This window comes from Scleropages formosus, chromosome 9, assembly GCF_900964775.1.
Source record: "Scleropages formosus chromosome 9, fSclFor1.1, whole genome shotgun sequence".
NCBI classification, from domain to species: Eukaryota; Metazoa; Chordata; class Actinopteri; order Osteoglossiformes; family Osteoglossidae; genus Scleropages; species Scleropages formosus.
Window position 1 is genome coordinate 31,080,501 of NC_041814.1, and position 18,950 is coordinate 31,099,450.

The window sequence follows — 18,950 nt, forward strand, 5'->3', positions numbered from 1 at the left end:
TAAATTACGGAAAGACTTTTTTAAAAATTCACATTTTACTGGTTGATCATTTCTAAAATAAGTAATTTAAAGGTGAGATACACTTAAACACTCTCTGCAACTTGCGGCTGTGGTGCAAAGACATTTGTGAATTGTGTCATAAAAACAAGAACCTTTTTCGAAGAGAAGTTCATGGTCAAAAAGTGGAAGTTTCACATACTTTTAATGTTTCTTTTTCAGTTCCTGTTATCTTTTCCTGTTACCTGCAGATCATATTTTCTATCAATAATTTGTTTGACTGTCAATGAACTGCAGTAATTACATTTTTGTCAGTCTCATATTCATTTGCTTTATTTGCTTGTTTGTTTTTCTATTGTTGTTCAGAACAATAAACGTTATCTTAATTCTTATTTAGTTTGAAGAACATTTCCTTGAGATATATTCGCAATATATGGAGGTCCCCTTAAGTAAGACACATGACCAAGGGTTACTCCATTCACTGTCCAGTTCTATAAATGGTATAAATGGGTTAAGCCTAGTAAATGGCTTTGGGAAAAGTTTATACTATTAACTAGTAGTTACCTCTGTAGAGCAAAATTATACTTGTGAGTCATACATCTGTTTAAAAATGTCTTGACAAATTTTTTTTTAATTTCCTGCCATTGAGCTGAGACAAGTTGCCTGTTCTGTTAGAGAAGAGAAATTTCACTTCCTGTCCCTGTTTTAATCAGCCTGCGGTAGACTGTCGGGTTTCTGTTCATTTCCTTCTGCAGAGTTGGCAGCGTTCGAAAACGTGGTTAAAACGAGTCTTTTTGTGAACTTTACTGGTGCTGAACTTCTGCTCGTGGAGGTCTCCACTATTTCTCCACCTCACACATACAGCGCTGCTTAGAAGTATGTGAATCCTACAGGGATGGTCATTCATCATGTAAAAAATATTGAAACAAACTTAAAAATCTAAATGTTAAATCTTAAACTGAACCTGTAAAATGAATAAATGACTATGGTTTTCACACCTGATTCTACTTAACTACTTAATCAATACAACTTGGCTTTCACTTGTTTTTTACACCATCACTACTTGTGTGCTTCTGCTACGCACATGATTTCCTCTAAAGCAACATATGGAATTGGTCATTACACACCTATTATCTCACATGAGAAAGACATAATAGTTTTATATAAATACAGGTTCCGGGAACAACATCTCAAGTCTGTGTCCAGAAGACCTAGTCTAGTCCTAGGACCAGCTAAGATACTGAGCAGAACCTTCAAACTCCAAGGCCTCTGGTAGCAGAGCTGAGCTTGAGGAAAACACACACACCACCCCATGTTGGGATGAGAGGAAGACTTACATATATATAAATATACAGTAAGTAATTGCAAAGTTTCTATTTTAATGTTTCACTGCATTACTTGGAAGACTTGGTGGTTCCTCTAACTCTGCAAGAGGTCAATGAAAGAAAACGGAAGTAGAAGGAAGCTGAAGACCAGTGAAGACCAATGAAGCCACAGATGAGCAGGAAGAAAGGTTCAGTCTCCAGAGAGTTGGGGTTTGTGACACACATGGATCCTGTCGTCTTCCTCCTCCTCTTCGTCTTCCTCACGACCTTTCCAGGTAAGTCACATTATTGTAACATTAGAACCTGTTACATATTTCACAGGAAAGGATTTATGAAACTGGTTAACAACGACTGACCTGTAACAAATATAACACAGTGATTGTGACCAAGAGGAGGTGCAGCTCATACTCCAGCCGGGAACTGTTACAGGGCTCCGTAATCCCAGACGTTAACTGAGGAATGAGGGTTGTTCCAAGTGCAATCATATTTTCTGTTGAACACATTTCTATTGAACTCTCAGTTAAACTGCTGTTTATTTCAATGTATATGAATTATTTCTACCTAGAACTTCAGTGATGATAAAAATATAGTTTATTTTGCTGTTTAACTGACTCCGGGTGCTTGTAGTGTTTTGTTGATGTCTAAGTTGACCTTTAAAATGGCTTTAGCTTGTACTATACGCAGGTCAGTATTGTGTTTTTTTTTTTTTTTTTTTTTGCATTATTAATATTACACATGACCTGCATGTTTTACCATAATTATTTTTTGCCATTGTGTTACACTTTCTTTATTCAGGTGCTGCCACTGTGAACACATTCAAATGGCTAAATGCACGGAAAGGAGGATCCGTCACAATCCCATGTTTCTACGACCAGGAGTACAGGAATAGTGTGAAATACTGGTGTAAAGGGAGTAAACGAACTGTTATGGTACGCACTGACTCCCCACAGAGAAATGATCAGGTGTCAATCAGCGATGACCCCGTCCACCTAGTTTTCTACGTGACCATGAGGAACCTGGGGCAGGAGGACGCTGACTCTTACTGGTGTGCCGTGAAGATTGATGGAGTCCAAGATATCTTTGATCATCTCCAACTCTATGTTCTTATAGGTAGGATGGTTTATTACGAAAACAAAATGTTTTAGTCTAGACCGTATACTAACATTTCAGATGCAATATTTTTAGCCAGGCGGGGGGTGCGGTGGCGCAGTAGGTTGGACCACAGTCCTGCTCTCGGGTGGGTCTGGGGTTCGAGTCCCACTTGGGGTGCCTTGTGACGGACTGGTGTCCCGTCCTGGGTGTGTCCCCTCCCCCTCCGGCCTTACGCCTTGTGTTGCCGGGTAGGCTCCGGTCCCCCGCGACCCCATATGGGACAAGCGGTTGTGTGTGTGTGTGTGTGTGTGTGTGTGTGTATGTATATGTATTTTTAGCCATTAAATTGAGTGGGAAGCAAAAGTAAATATTAAAGTTTTGTTCATGCAGAGTGGACTAAACATAACGTTTGGTGTATTTACACTTCTCTGATTGTACTGTTTCATAAGTGACTCAAATGGAACAGTTTTGATTTTCAATAATTACAATTAGTTCTTGGGGGGCACAATGGTGCAGCGGGCTTTGCTGTGTCCCGCTCTCTGGCGGGTTTGAGGTTCAAGTCCTGCTTGGGGTGCTTTGCGATGGACTGGCATCCCATCCTGGGTGTCCTCCCCCAGCCTTAAGTCATGTTTTACCAGGTTAGGCTCTGGTTTGGCACAACCCTACTTTGAACAGGCAGGTTCTGTAAGTCAGTCAATTAGTTCTCAATACAGGAACGCAGACAGACCCACCAAAGAGCAGGCACAGGCCAAACCCACCATGCCACCGCACCCCCTACAGGGACACACAGCTCATAAATTCAAGAATGGCTTAATAAACAAACTTATAGAAAATAACTTCACTTTGATTTACTATTGTCACAGGTGGTCAGAGTGTGTGGACTGAGAGCTGGATGTCAGCAGAGAGAAAAGGATCTGTGACCATCCCATGTCACTATGATCAGAGATATAAACACCATGTGAAATACTGGTGTAAAGGATTTAGATGGGAATCTTGTAGTACCATGGTACGCACTAACTCACCACAGAGTAAAGGTGACGTATCCATCACTGATGACCCCAACAAACTGGTCTTTTATGTGACCATGAGGAACCTACGGGAGAAGGACTCTGACACTTACTGGTGTGCTGTGGAGATAAATATGGGACAGGATTATGGTGTATTTCTCCCAATAGTAATTGGGAAAGGTAAGTTAACATTTTTACATGTCTTGTTTGTGTCTATCAGAGTGGCCAATAATTGTCAATATTATTTCATTGCTGTGATTCTAATTGACTTGAAATATGGGTGTCGTCTCCGATGGATATCTGCAGTAACTTCCTTTGAAATGTCAAGAAAAGTTTTAATGTTATTGTTTATGAATATTAATTTGCTGAGTAGACTAGTGTCATTTCTTCATGGGTTTTTACTATGCATGTCACCTCTAATGTGGCTACCGTTTTTATTTTATTCTCAAGAACATTTTTGTGTTCATATAAGTCATAGAGAACAGGCAATGAAGTCCATATTTCAGTGTCATTTGAATCGTGCCCTCACAGCCTCAGATGCCTTAACTACATCAGAAAGCACTTTGAGTTCAACAGGAATGAAAAGTCAGAAAGATGTTTCTTCTCCAGATTCCATTTCAGTGAAAAATAATTCCACTCTTGAAAATAACCTACGGTGAGCTGGAGATATTTTGGCCATTTTTTGTAGGGAACTGACATGTAGTGCTGGGTAATGTAACAGCATGGAATTATTATTCTTTTTATTAATTTCATAAAAGTTAATAACACAATTACATTTCAACCGCCTCAAGGCAGCCTGGGCTCAACCCCACACCTTTCCATTTTGTGTTCCATGCCCGGTCCAGTTCATCCCAACAGCCAGTCGTTCTGCTCATACTGGGGCTGCTGCTGTTGGTGCTGGGGGTGACTGTTGCCATGGGAACCCTCACCATGTTCAGGAAGCAGAGTAAGAGAAATATTAGATAGCAAGTTATTGCAATATGCTTCTTCTTCCTTATTCTTGATATTCTCCTGCTTCGTGTTCCACCTTCTTCACCTTCATCATTGTTATTTGTTTCTGTACAGTATGTGTGTCATTTCATTTATTATTATTATTTATTTAAATAACCCCCTGCTCTGACCGAGTCCTCCTTCACTGCTCTAGTGCTGGTGTGTAACGGAGGAGTCGGTGGTGGAAACCACAGGTCTGAACTCTGCTTTCACTTCCCTTTTAGAGGAAGCACAGGAGAGGAAGAGCGAGACGCACAGCGGCCCCACTGACGCCGTAAGTGTACATTGTGTTCCGTTGAAAAGTGCTTCTGTGTGCTTTCTGTCGTCATACGACACACGCCAGGTACACCTGGGGTCCTGCTCTTCTGAACTGATGCTGCTTTTCAGAGAAATGTAACTGAATATGAATCCTTGACCGAACTCATAGCACTGAGGTCATTTATCGTTTCCATCATAAGGGGCACCACTGTATCCTTTCTGAAATTCATTCTGCCACACGATGTGTCACTCACTACCGCTTTGCCGGACTGAACACTGAAGTCTGTGGTGTTTCGCAGCCGACGTCAGACAGCGAAGTGTTTTACAGCACTCTGCTCCACAAGAAACCAGCAGAACGAAGAAATGTTAAGGAGGTAAGTCATTCGGCTGTGGAACCACGATTACATGGTGTGTCTGTGTTATTAATAAACACTGTCTGGGGGGTGATTTCAACCACATGTGTCCTGATGTCTTCAAATGTTATATTAGAATTAAATACATAATTAAAAGAAAATTTTCTCCTAGGTTCTTCATGTATATCTTGAAAAGAACCACTTTTCCATTTTGCTGCCTCACATCTCTGCAATGAAAGGTTGACAACAGTGACACACTGTGACTGCATTTGTTTACAGCGCGTGCAAGCAGTGGCACAGCAGATAGCACTGGTGCCTCACAGCTCCTGCACTGTGGGCTTGGATGTGGACTGGAATCACTGAGCCTCAGTCTGTGCGGAGTTTGCACGTTCTTTCCATGTTCATGTGGGTTTCTGCCAGGAGCTCTGGTTTCCTCCCACAGTCCAAAGACATGTTTCAGATGGGCTGTGACTCCAGATTGCCTGTAGAGTGTGTTTGTGTGTGTAACTATGATTGTCACATTGCTCTGCTGAATAAATGGGTAAATAATTGTAAGTAGTATAGCATAGGTAACAATTTAATTGCCTCGCAAAAAAGGTTTGGAGAAGAGTGTCTGCTGAAGGAGTAAATGTCAGTGTGTTCCCCTCCAGCCCCTTGTGAACCCTGAGGATGAAGTCATTTACAGTGACACAGTGTAGCCTACAGGACACACAGGTAAGAGGAGCAGAGTGTGTCTATATGTGTGTTTGTAAGTGTAGTTACTAAGTGGAGATCAGACGTGGATTCAGTAAGAGGACTGGGAAAAAAATAAAAATCTGAGTGATGGGGGAAGTGAGACAAAGTAAATTTACCTGCAAAACAACATCATTTGTTCTCACTTAGATCTCAGCCGACCTGGATGTAACCTAAAGAGTTTTAATATTTTGTACTCACTGTTTTCATGAAGGGGGTGCGGTGGCGCAGTGGGTTGGACCGCAGTCCTACTCTCCGGTGGGTCTGGGGTTCGAGTCCCGCTTGGGGTGCCTTGTGACGGACTGGCGTCCCGTCCTGGGTGTGTCCCCTTCCCCCTCCGGCCTTACGCCCTGTGTTGCCGGGTAGGCTCCGGTTCCCCGTGACCCCGTAAGGGACAAGCGGTTCTGAAAATGTGTGTGTGTGTGTTTTCATGAATGGATTCTGTTGTTTTAGTGGGAATTAAGACGACGACTTCTGGGGGGGGGGGGGGATTCTGTTCAGCGCCAAATGTTCTCATTGAACTTGTTCTCTGTATCAAAACACTGTCATTTCTTTTGTCTTATATTAGGAGTCATGTAAACACCTACTGCAATGTGACAGAATGTTGAATATTTTTACTATATCTCAGAAAAGTACACACACATTTTCTGAACCGCTTGTCCCATACGGGGTCGCAGAGAACCGGAGCCTACCCAGCATCTCAGGGCGTAAGGCCAGGAGAAGAAGGAGACATACCCAAGACAGGATGCTAGTCTGCTGCAAGGCACCCAAAGCGGGACTCGAACCCCAGACCCACCCGAAGAAAAGGACCTGGTCTAATCCACTGCGCTACTGCACTACCACATCACCTGCTCAGAAAAGTACTTACATATAATTTTCTTTAAAAAATTATAACTATTTTTTCTATGTGGCACATTGACACAATAATCAAAAGTGATCAGAAATCACGTGAACATATGTAAGAATTATGTGCTGGTGACAGTAACCAGACAAACTAGAAATGTGTGAAACCGTGATTTGAGCACACTGCTTGCAGAAGAAAGGTGAGGTGTCAATCAGTCTTGACTCCACCCACAGAGGGGCTCGCTACTTAATAATAATTAAGGTGTTCATTAATTATAAAGAATGCATAGTGCCCTATATGTGTCCAATATATGGTAACAATTACAAAAAAGATATAACACACATTAGTTACTCCTGTCACTGCTGCATTTCATATTATTTTGGTGTTATTTTCAGAAAGCAGTATATTTTTATTTTCTTCTCATTTATTTGTTTTCTGCCCATCTTTGGAATTGCAAAAATTGTCATTTTTTAAAACTTATTCTATTTTTTTTTTATTTATTTCATTTTTTTATACATTATTAGTAACTGAATTGTCAAACTAACTGAAAACTATCACACGGCAGGAGAGATTGGAGGGCAGAAAATAAATGTGACAAATTTAAAGCTGCTACAAAAATGCACAGAAAAGCTGAACACTGGATCCAGCTGCTTACTGTCTTGTGGACAATTGAAATGATTTGCACAAATCCTGTGTGAATGCTTTTGATCAGACCGTTAATTATGATACTGTGTCAGTTTTGACCATGACGTATGACATAGAAACGCTCAAGGTGAACCCAAAAGTTGCATCTATCAGCTGTTTTGGGTCTAGACCTAAATGAAGTGATAATAGGTAATAGAGCTCAGTGAGCCAAATGAACTTAAACATATGACATTATCACCCCGTGTAGAATGAAACGTACTCAAATCTTTATATGATCATCGTTCTTCATCCATTTTTCTAAGAACATCCACATTTGTATATCGGTACCACAGTGTCCTGTACATAGTGCCCCGTATGTGTCCCGTATATTACTCTGTTTTCTCCCAACCCAGATATTTTCCTTAAAAGATTTTCATTTTAATGCATTTAAAGAAATACATACGATATGAAAACAAAGGCAAAGAAAAAAAAAAAAAAAGAATATAGATGGTGGTGGAAAATGTGCTTAACTGTATCGTGCATATAAACCAAATTTCTGTTATTTCAGGTTTCATGTTTTTCTATAAGGTATGTTTGTGTGCTTGTCCTTGTTTTAAGAAATTCAACAAATGTAAACTGAACTAAAATCAGAATCGTCATCATAGTTATTAATATTCAGTCATATTTTTCATTCAAGTTCATGTTGGGTTCCAGCTCATAGCAGTTTGAAACTTTATACTACAGTAAGAGAGCAGTGATTTTTCTGAGCTCTCAACACAAGCAGCCCATCAAACACAGGAGCAAAACTGAGGTCTCAACTTGTGAACTTATTGCTGAAAATAGACAAGTCACTTTACAGTTTGTTCAAGAAAATTCCCTCAAGACGTAACACTGCTCTTATTTACTGGTTTCGGTTTACCTTAATAAACCGGTATTATTTTTATTAGAGAGAATCTCCCTTTTTGTGCTATTTGTTCAAAAGCTGCCAACAGAGCTCCAAAAACTGGTGAAGATTAATGAGAAATGCAAGATGTGAACCACACAGCTCAGAGCACAGATACGCAAATGATGCGACTGTTCATTGTACACAATATACAGAAAAATATTCATGTGACGCAAGTACAACATCCTCCACCCCAGTGACTGGCCACCAGGGGGCTCCACCTCCCCCTCAGTGACGCGATCGAACCTGGGACCGGGACAGACGTCACGGTCAACATTACCAGAAACAACCTGGTCTCACTCATCAGCGTTGTGGTCATCCTGTGTCCAGTTCAACACAGTCCAGTTCAGACCAGCAGAATTCAGTCCAGTCCAGATTGATTCTGTTCTGCTACTTTGTCCAGCAACCGTGTTTAGTGTCTTTAACAAAATGTGTTGTTTCCTTACATTTAGTAAATGAACCTGCAGTGATCCAAATACCTTATTGTACACCATTATTACAGTGAGGGCTGCTCTCTAACAGATAGATAGACAGAGAGAGAGAAAGTGTGTGTGTGTGTGTGTGTGTGTGTGTGTGTGTGTGTGTGTGTGTGTGTGTGTAAAACATGCTGGAAATGAAGTGTTTTGAGTTCCACTAATGTTAGTAATGAATGTAGAGTCATAGTGCAGTGGACAGGCATCCCGCCCAGGGTGTCCCCTACTTAGTGTTCTAGGATGGGTTCTGGACCACAAAAAACTGGACAGAAAGTTTTTCTCATTGTCACCACTGTAAACTGAAACTATTTCTCTTAACTCCACTAGAAAAATGTGATGTTTATTTTTAATCAGTTTTCTTTAAGGTTTGCTTATCTACATGGCTTTGCACTCTGTTTTTTTTTTTTTTTTATTCAGCTGATTGACGTAAATGCCATCAAGTTGACAGCAGCTACTCACATACTTTTCAAGTCAAAAAGGGGAAGTATTTTGTCTATGTTTGCGAACATGAGGTTTCTGAACATGGGGAAAACATGAAGACTCTGCGTATTTTGAGCTGAAGTCAAACCCCCAGCCGAGGTTAGTTAGTTTTTTAGCTAACATCTTTGTTCAGAGTCAGTTACGGAGTTATGAAAATACTCACGTTTACTGTTACTGCGAAGGACACAAAATAGATATAGAGTAGGACTGCTAATATAGCTCAGCAGATATATGACAATTTTCAACAAGCATCAAATTTTGCACAATGAATTTATAGCGCAAAAAGATATAGACAGTGAAGCACCTGCAAAAATAAATGTCAACGCTTTCTTTTCGACAACACTGCTCTCACCGAGGAATGCAGGTGTGACGGTCTCTGTCCACTATGATATAATTAAACTGCCTGAAGTGATACCATAACCATGCATAAAATGGAATTGAAAGTTGTACAATTTATAGCCTATTGCACCGCCCATTTCACAGGATATATGTTTGACAATTGCATTCGGTCTCCGCTTAGACACAGACACACACAGAAATGGATCCTCTTCTCTGCCTCGTTCTCCTCATCTTCACTAGCCTCCCAGGTAAGACACGCTGACCAAGACATTATGTGACTGTTTTGAAAATAGCAGGCAGTAAAAGGACTGCTAATATTTATATATTCATATATATATATAGGGGGGTGCGGTGGCGCAGTGGGTTGGACCACAGTCCTGCTCTCCGGTGGGTCGGGGGTTCGAGTCCCGCTTGGGGTGCCTTGCGACGGACTGGCATCCCGTCCTGGGTGTGTCCCCTCCTCCTCCGGCCTTACGCCCTGTGTTACCGGGTTGGCTCCGGTTCCCCGTGACCCCGTATGGGACAAGCGGTTCAGACAGTGTGCGTGTGTGTGTGTGTGTGTGTGTATATATATATACACAGTACTTTATGGTTCAGCGCAGTGGACTGGGGTCCCTGCTTCGTGTTTCAGCAGAGGCTCTGCAAAGTTTTTCTCCCTTTTTCAATTTTCACTGACAGTGTTTTTCTTGCTAAAAAAAAAAATGCTTCAGCTTTATTTTTACTTTGCATTGAAGCTCCTTTTCAGCTTAACTTTACACTTTCTTAACTTTGCATCACTGCTAATAGTAGCTTTCACTGCTGTTATTTTTACTTTGTTGACCATATTTCTCTGTAAATTCCAATACATGAGCTTATTACCATAACACTTTGAACTAACCTCGATTTTTCATTTGTGATATGATGCTAGATAAATGCATATTGTTGCATTAGTAACCGTTGTGTATCTGACACTTTTGTTCCAGCCGACTTACCGTAGTAAGTTTGTACACTCAGCTATTTAGTTACTTACTGCTTCATTTGGAAATGGTATGATGAGGTGTGTTTGACCTCTGTGAAAAACACACACTTCCATCCCTGGCCCTCAATTAGCTCGTACTTGTTAACTTGAGCCTTTTTTTTAAAAAAAAAAAAAAGAAAAAAAACTGTTAAGAGTTCAATTCAATTTAGTTTTATAGAGCTCTTCTCACGCAGTGACACATTCTTTAACACAGGCATAAGGCAAGAAAAACAAATACATCAGATAAGAAAGAAAGAAGACAGTTGACCACTGACTATCATAATATGATGCTTTTATAGAGCTATAAGTATGTCTACTGGTCATGGAGGAAAGGAACAAAAGCTCTCAACTGAAAATTGAGGGAGAAAAAACCTCTGGGGATCCAAGGGCCAGTGGACAACCCAAAAATAAAGCATTACAGTAATTCAGCCTGCTGGAAACAACAGCATGAACCAGTTTCTCAGCATCCTGTCTACATAGGAATCGCCATAATTTAGCTATTTTTCTCGACTGAAGGAAGTAACACTTAGTCAAAGCATTTACTTGAGATACAAATGACAGCTTCCCATCCAGCAGGACACCCAAATCCTTGACACAATCTGTACGCTTGAAGCTAATACCATTTGTTGTAAAGATTGGTGTGATTATGTCGAGAGTTTTGGCATCACCACCCACCACAAGCACCTCTGTTTTACAGGCATTTAGAGAGAAAAATTTTTTTACCCACCCGTAACTGTATATTGGTAAAACAATTAGCTAAAGACACCACATGTGATGAATCATCAGCCTTAAACGATACCTATAGAGTTATAGAAACACTGACAAGTTTACCATGACTGTGAAGGGCACAACATAAACAAATGGAAGGAATGTGAATTAATAATTTTCATGTCTTAAAAAGTTACTTTATATGGGCTCTATTTAGGGTGTGAGAGAAGTGTCCCACAGTCTAAAGACATGGGCAGAAGAAATAAATGATAAACCGCTTCCCAAATTACTGTGAAAAGCAAACTGGTGGACTAAGGGTTAACTTAATCTCCATTACTCACACTTTGCTATATTTGTGTGCCAGTGAGGAAGAAAACCTTTATCTTTTTTTTCATTACACTAACCGCAAGTATGAGAGGCATTTATACTTCACTTTTTAATATATATACTACTTTTTAATATACTAGAGCTTACTAATTATAATTTAATGGCAGGAAACACAACACATGCACATATTTCTATACATTTTATTAACTTTGAATGAACACCCTGTAGGGGGCGCGGTGGCGCGGTGGCGCGGTGGGTTGGACCGGGTCCTGCTCTTCAGTGGGTCTGGGGTTCGAGTCCCGCTTGGGGTGCCTTGCGATGGACTGGTGTCCCGTCCTCGGTGTGTCCCCTCCAGCCTTGCGCCCTGTGTTGCCGGGTTAGGCTCCGGTTCCCCGTGACCCCGTATGGGACAAGCGGTTCTGAAAGTGTGTGTGTGTGAACACCCTGTAGTGTAATGACAAAATTTTGCTGACAACCTTCAGCTCTGTGAAACAGTAAAAGAGTACAAATACTGCTTCCTGGAGTGAAAACAAAGTCTGTAACCCTTTACTGTCAATAAAGTGTTTTAACTAATATTTTACTACAACTGGACATTGTTTAGTACAAGAGTAAAGGACAGTGGTTATATTTGGACAATAATTCAATTCACATAAGTTTAACAGAGAACTGAGAAAAACCACAAGGTCAGTATCATATAATGGGACTGTTACATATATGACTGAGAAAACAGTAAAATAAACACGTTAGGAGCAAACAACTGTCAATGCTTACTCTGAGCGGAGTACCAGTCGTCTGCATGTTGAAACTCACACGATTCCTCTAACTCACAAATATCAGCTAAACCGCTGGTCCCATACAGGCTCGCAGGGGAGCCAGAGCCTAACCTGGTAACATAGGGCATAGGGCTGGAGGGGGAGAGGACACACCCAGGACGGGACACCAGCCCATCACAAGGCACGCTGACCGGGACTCAAACCTCAGACACACTGGGAAGTAGGACAAGGTCCAACCCACTGCAGCACCCTTCCTCTAACTCCCCCCCGAAGAAAAAAATGATGTCAGTGTTGCAAAATTTACATTGCAGTTTCTGTATAGGTTACCCATTTTTAATCACCGCATCACCACTAATTTTAGTTTTGTATCACTGCTTTTGCTTCCTCAATTTCCCTGTTCTTCGAAGTTCTTGACTTCTGTAAAAACACTTCTTAAAGTTCTTTGGCCTTTGAACAATGCCTTTTTAATCAACAAAATTAAACAAGAAAAAAAGGAATTATCGTTCACATGGATCATTTTAAAGGTATGTGCTGTATAATAGCATGAACATACAACAGCATTGCCAAATAAATCAGAATTTCAGCAGGAATGTAAAACTGATCATTTTGAAACATATTTCATAAAAATTATTTGGTGGTAAAGTGGTGCAGCAGGTACTGTTGGTGCCAAAACTTTTCTTTGGCTGTATCTTGCTCATCACGTTGTCTCAGTGTAGTGTATGTGTCTTCCTGTGTTTCCTCCCATAGAGTGAAAACATATGACCATAAATGTGTAAACTGGCCATGTTTGCTTGTTTTCTGTGTTTGTGTGTGTGTGTGTGTGTGTGTGTACCTCGCAATTAATTGGCATCCCATGCTGGGTATGTGCTACCTTACACCACTTAATTCCTTGTTTCTTTAACTGCCTTTAATTATTCAGCAATTTAAGGTTTATTGTCATAAGTACAATACCGTGTCCAAAGTACTATGAAATTCTTGCTTGAGTGCTTCTCCGCCGGCTATAGAGAACACAATAGATAGTACTACACACACAAAAAACCAATAAATAATGGCAGTAAGAGCATCAATAAATAACAGTAAATAGCCAGAATAGAAAGAAAGTAAAGATACATCTTATAGCCTTGGTTTAAACCAAAGGCGAGAAATAAGAATCTTGTCAGTGACCATGGAGTGCAGTGAACTACCATTTACCATGCTTTCATGTGTTTTTTCTTTCTTCCTCACCAAGAATTTCCTAGTGTACACCATTCGTAATTTTAAGTCAAATAAGTAGAAGATATTGTTACTATTAGTAGAACTTAATTCATTGCTTGCATTTTTTCTACTTTAGGTAATAACTGTGTGAGGACATTAGAAAAGATAACAGTACAAAGAGGAGGATCTGTCATCATCCCATGTCTCTATGAGCAGAAATATAAAGACCATGTGAAATACTGGTGTAAAGGGTCAATGTATACATTCTGTCGTACCATGGTACGCAGTGACTCACCACAGAGTAAAGGTGATGTGTCCATCGCCGATGACCCCGACCAGCTGGTCTTCACTGTGACCATGAGGAACCTACAGGAGAAGGACTCTGACACTTACTGGTGTGTTGTGGAGATTGGTGGAACTGGCACTATAGATGACAGGACATCTCTGGAATTAAAGGTAATTACAGGTAAGATGGTTTATGGCATTTTTTTTTAATACTGGGGGTGCCTTGCGACGGACTGGCATCCCGTCCTGGGTGTGTCCCCTCCCCCTCTGGCCTTAGGCCCTGTGTTTCCAGGAAGGCTCCGGTTCCCCGTGACCCCGTATGGGACAAGCGGTTCAGAAAATGTCTGTGTGTAACTGACATGATGACTGAGGACGATGTGTTTAATTCAAACACAATGTTTCGATGCTGAAATCCAGCGTTAATCACGGCACTACCTGCTGTCCCTGGACAATAAACACCAGGATTAACTATTCTGTGGTAACTAATTAAATTTAATCTTATCTGGTTTTTGTTAAATAGTTTTACTTAATAATTATTGTTACTCAATTCCTATTGTATTGTGTTTTGCAAATGTTTTGAACATATTTGTAATCTTATTGTCCGTTGCTACTTTCTCTATCCCCCCGCCACAAGGAAAAAGTGAAATAAAGAGATTTCATTGCCAGCAACCACTGCTATACGCTCTATTGTAGTGCATTTGACAAATAAACCTTTGATTGACTGATTTATTATAGCATTTTTTATTTGTTCCTTTTAACTTTGTTCAGTTATATTTGTTCTCAGCATCCCATGTGTGAGTGGCAGAGTAGTGCAGTGGGTTGGGGTGAAGTCTGCATATTCTACCTGTGTCTGTGTGGGTTTTCAGGAAGTGCTCTGGTTTCTTCCCACAGTTCAAAGACATACAACTGAGGCCAAATAATGAGACTAAATTGTTTGTGGAGTGTGTGTGTTTGTGTGTGTGTGTGTGTGTGTGTGTGTGGGGGGGGGCAATCCTGTGTTGGACTGGCATCCTGTCCAGGATGTACCCCCTTATCCAAGCGCTGGGTGAGGGTGAGAGAGTGTGAGTGACTTTGTAGTGGGTTCAAAATTGGATGTGTAAAAAGAAAGAGACAGCACCCGAAAGCATTTTTTTTTTTCATATTTTGTTCATTTGTTACAGAAAAGTTCATAATTGGCGAATGTGTGAATGCTGCTCAATAGCACTCCCTGTAGGGGGCACTGGCAGTGACAATGAACTTCTAGTTTTGGCAAAAGGGTCAAATGTTAAAGAAATAAGTCATTTCCAGAACCGTTTACACGCTCACTTGCACTTGGTCTCCTTTTCACTTTTCAGTTCATTGCAACTCAGGCGCCCTTGTCTGAAAGTGGAGTAACAGCTTCGTGTTTTAAAAGCATATTATATTGTTTATATATTGTTCACTACAGGTGTTCAGAGTGTGTGGGCTGAGAGTTCGTTCACAGCAGAGAGAGGAGGATCAGTCACCATCCCATGTCACTATGACCAGAAATACAAACACCATGTGAAATACTGGTGTAAAGGGTATCACTGGTCAACCTGTACTATTATGGTACGCAGTGACTCACGACAGAGTAAAGGTGACGTGTCCATCAATGATGACCCCGATCAGCTGGTCTTCACTGTGACCATGAGGAACCTACAGGACAAGGACTCTGGCACTTACTGGTGTGCTGTGGAGATTAATGGGGGATCAGATGATGCTGTGATTCTGCCTTTGATAGTTAGAACAGGTAAGTTGAAATTTGTACCTGATGTGGTGTTTATTGTGTCAGAGGAGATCAGTGGTTCCTCGAAGGTTACAGCTTTTACTGATGCGGTGATGTGAGAGAAGGCAGGTGGCACATTTGTTGAGTTTAGAATCCCTGGTCTGAGCTGGGAAACACTTGAAAGCCCCTTTAGGTTTGTCTAATTTTTGCTTAATCCTATTCATTTGTGTGGGTATGAATTAATATGTTAGACATTCCTAGTTTACCATTTAACTATTAATAATGTAGATGATTTGTGAACCTGTATCAGTTAACCTGTGCCATTGTTGTTTTTTTTTTGAACAAAACTCTTACAGTAGCTACAGTCTCATTCCAACCTACAACTGAAAGTGTGACTTCATCTGATCAACAAAGAACAGAGTGGACTGGAACTGCTTATTATGAGAGAAGATTGATAGATACTGCGTCTCCAACTCATGTCTTGACGCTCAATATAACTAATGAGAAAAACAAACCCCAGAGTTCCTCCACACTGCTGGTCTCTCTCGTCACACTGGGAGTTCTTCTGATTTTGTTGACTGTTGTCATGGTTACCTGCATTCTGCAGAACAGACAAAGTAAGATTTCAGCTTTTTGTGGTGAAATTACTGCACAATGGATGAAACGATCATAATTCCTTGATAAACACAGTTGCAATCTGTTTTTATAGTATTCAATTGTAATTCTTCAATTATCATCAAGCAATCACAATGCTGGTATATAGTGGATTAAAACTGATTGTTTAAAAAGTCTGTATGACCTGTTGAGGAGTCAGCGAGAAGAACCACAGGTCTGAACTGTCAATCATAATCTCTCCTTTCAGAGGAAAGAGAGACCAGGAAAAGAGGGATAGACGTCAGCTTTACTGCCACTGTAAGAGTCATTGAAAAGTGTGTGATTATCGAGAGAAAAAGAGTCAAAAGGACACTTCTGCCTCACATCTTCTCCAGATTCAGCTGAGTTACACTGTTTTACTGTGAGGAAGTGCTCTACTGCAAAACAGCCCAAACCACTGTGCACTTTATTAACTCGACTCTGTTAACGGTAATAAACTCTTCAGTGTAAATGATGTACAACTGAACACTGACGTGCGTGGTGTTTTACCACAGTTGCCCACCGATCATGAAGAAGAAGTCAGTTACAGCACTGTGGTTCACAAGAAACTAATGGAAGAGAAGAAAATAAATAAGGTAAAAATAAATTGACATGGCAACTCTGCAGTACAGTGTGACAGCAGTAAAACCCCAGTGGGTTTACCGTGTTTACCGAGTGTACAGTAAAGCTCAGAGAATGTCACGTGGTTCACAGAGAACTGACTGAAATGTATTGCCTCTTATTGAATATTGTGATTCACCATGTTTCTCCAGAGCTCCACACATAGAGCTGATGAGCTCATCTACAGTTCCGTCATAAAGAAGAAACAGGTACAGTTTTCTACAGTAACTGTGATTAAAGTAAAACACTGTAAAACATTGCAGTTCTACTCTTAATGTCTGCATTGCTGGAAATATATTACCAACAGATTTATTTGGATAAATGAACAATGACTGATCCTTCATTGATCCTTCATGTTGCTCTTCTGCAGAGCTCAGAGGACCCCGATGGAGGAAAGAATGAGGATGGAAATTGGTGCTCCTACTATATTGGTTGAGCTGATATTTAGACAACTCTTTTGTTAAAACGCTCTTATACAAAACCAAGGCACTTCTACACTCAGCAGAAGCACTGAAAAGTACCTGTAAATGTGGTATTAAAATATGGTACAGCCTCTTCATGCCCCGTTTCTCTGAATTTTAAATACTGCACCGTCTCTACAATCTTGCCTTCAGGTTTTTATTTTAAGGACCATTTGTTTTGCATACAATATTTTGGTGTTTTTTTTTTTTTTTTTTCTATTTTATTTCATTTAAATTAGATGTTTATGGAAATGGGCTTGAGCTATTGGAATCCAGAGTTCCTGGAGAAGACATGGTGGACATGACTGTGAGTGACAGAAGACTGAGACATAGAGAGGTCAAACATCTGTAGCAGAAATGAAATGCTGGTATCTTGAAAAATCAGTTTGAAATAAATAATAATAATAACTTGATATTTATTCATTTAGCTTTTTGCCAAAGTGACTTACAATGTTAATTGAGCTGTATCTGCTTGTTTAAAAATAACACTTTATTTACTGGCACTTCGCTTCTAGTACACACACATTTTCAGAACCGCTTGTCCCATATGGGGTCACGGGGAACCGGAGCCTACCCGGCAACACAGGGCGGAAGGCCGGAGGGGGAGGGGACACACCCAGGGCGGGACGCCAGTCCGTCGCAAGGCACCCCAAGCGGGACTCGAATGAAGAGAAATTTTACTTCCCATTTCTGTTTTCTTCTTCTTCTTCTTGTGTACAGTTGGGTTTCTGCACAGTCCTGTTTGAAAAGGGTTGAGAAGATGGGCCATTTATGACTTCTGGTGGTGTTGAATTCCATGCAGTTAAGGTCTATGGTGGCACAGCGAGTAACGTGTAGACCACAGACTAATAGTGTGGTTCAAGAGGACATGGGTTTGATACCCCATTCAGTCTGTGCGGAGTTTGTATGTTCTCCCGGTGGGTGTTCTTTGTGTGCTCTGGTTTCCTCCCACAGTCCAAAGACATGCTGTTCAGGTTCCCCCATAATGTGTGAGTGTCACAGAGAGTGTGTGTTCTACTGATGTATGGATGAGTGACCCAGTGTAAGTAGTGTATCTAGCAGTGTAAATCACCTTGGTGAATAAAGTGTGTGGGCTAGTAACACTACATAGAGTTCATTGGAAGTTGCTTTAGAGAAAAATGTCTGCTAAATACATGTCTAGTTAGGAAAACATCTTCCCATTGGTGTGTGACCATGAAAAGTGTAATGATGACGTATCATGATGGAGACTAAGGGGTTGCTCCGCCCCCTTGGTCCTCGCGCCCGCGCGCGCAGGCTGATATACTTGGCCGTGTACACATTTTGTGCCTCGCACGTTTTGGAGATTACTTTAATGTTGTTTATTTTATCGTAAGGACAGCTGTGTGAAATATGTCATCCATAGTTGCCTACAAGATATTAAAAAGAAGAGCTTCCTTTTGTCCGTGTCCGTCTGGATTTATATAATTATACGCCTTCTGGAATCCACGTGAGGATCTGGCCCGGGCTAACTCATTAGCCGGATCGTTACAAAAGGTAATGCATTATGTGCCACATTAAATAATTACCTTGGTTGTATTCTTTATATTTTTCTGATGTATATACCCATATATTCCAATTTTACACTTTTCCAAAAGCTGGAATTCATAGTAAGAGCACAGTGAAGGTTCTTCTTTTCGTCACCAGTTAGACAGCATCACTAGCGGCCGTCTGTCTCCAACTTCTAGTATCGCCATAACGGTCTGTAGGGCAATACACAAATTAAACAAGCAAACAAACCAGAAGACGC

General features: G+C 40.8%; 2 protein-coding genes across 4 annotated transcripts; both read left to right on the plus strand.

Annotated features, from left to right (window-relative positions):
• The first annotated feature begins 1,528 nt into the window (after positions 1 to 1,528).
• LOC108929566 (CMRF35-like molecule 8) lies at positions 1,529 to 6,463 on the plus strand. Of its 3 annotated transcripts, none has more exons than XM_029255079.1 (9): positions 1,529 to 1,597; positions 2,118 to 2,432; positions 3,278 to 3,601; positions 3,953 to 4,076; positions 4,267 to 4,367; positions 4,636 to 4,685; positions 4,870 to 5,043; positions 5,673 to 5,736; positions 6,432 to 6,463. In XM_029255079.1, exons 1-8 carry the CDS (start codon positions 1,546 to 1,548, stop codon positions 5,718 to 5,720), a joined length of 1,188 nt encoding a protein of 395 aa, XP_029110912.1. In that variant the 5' UTR covers positions 1,529 to 1,545; the 3' UTR covers positions 5,721 to 5,736; positions 6,432 to 6,463. The 3 variants fall into 3 exon arrangements, with proteins under 3 accessions (XP_029110912.1, XP_029110914.1, XP_029110913.1); XM_029255081.1 differs by having other exon boundaries at positions 4,969 to 5,043; XM_029255080.1 differs by having other exon boundaries at positions 4,031 to 4,076.
• A 2,542-nt stretch (positions 6,464 to 9,005) lies between these two features.
• LOC108929562 (polymeric immunoglobulin receptor-like) lies at positions 9,006 to 17,310 on the plus strand. Its single transcript, XM_018744193.2, has 8 exons — positions 9,006 to 9,705; positions 13,593 to 13,922; positions 15,168 to 15,491; positions 15,824 to 16,084; positions 16,330 to 16,379; positions 16,616 to 16,696; positions 16,874 to 16,930; positions 17,092 to 17,310. The coding sequence occupies exons 1-8, from the start codon at positions 9,657 to 9,659 to the stop codon at positions 17,155 to 17,157; spliced, it is 1,218 nt and encodes a 405-aa protein (XP_018599709.2). The 5' UTR covers positions 9,006 to 9,656; the 3' UTR covers positions 17,158 to 17,310.
• Positions 17,311 to 18,950: the final 1,640 nt, after the last annotated feature.

Bases quoted from the DNA above. Each gene is read 5' to 3' on its own strand.
- LOC108929562 (XM_018744193.2), top strand. From the start codon at position 9,657: ATGGATCCTCTTCTCTGCCTCGTTCTCCTCATCTTCACTAGCCTCCCA. The intron at 16,085-16,329 runs GTAAGATTTCAG...CTCTCCTTTCAG, and splicing joins CATTCTGCAGAACAGACAAA to AGGAAAGAGAGACCAGGAAA. The intron at 16,697-16,873 runs GTAAAAATAAAT...ATGTTTCTCCAG, and splicing joins AAGAGAAGAAAATAAATAAG to AGCTCCACACATAGAGCTGA.
- LOC108929566 (XM_029255079.1), top strand. From the start codon at position 1,546: ATGGATCCTGTCGTCTTCCTCCTCCTCTTCGTCTTCCTCACGACCTTT. The intron at 1,598-2,117 runs GTAAGTCACATT...TTCTTTATTCAG, and splicing joins CTTCCTCACGACCTTTCCAG to GTGCTGCCACTGTGAACACA. The intron at 5,044-5,672 runs GTAAGTCATTCG...GTTCCCCTCCAG, and splicing joins AACGAAGAAATGTTAAGGAG to CCCCTTGTGAACCCTGAGGA.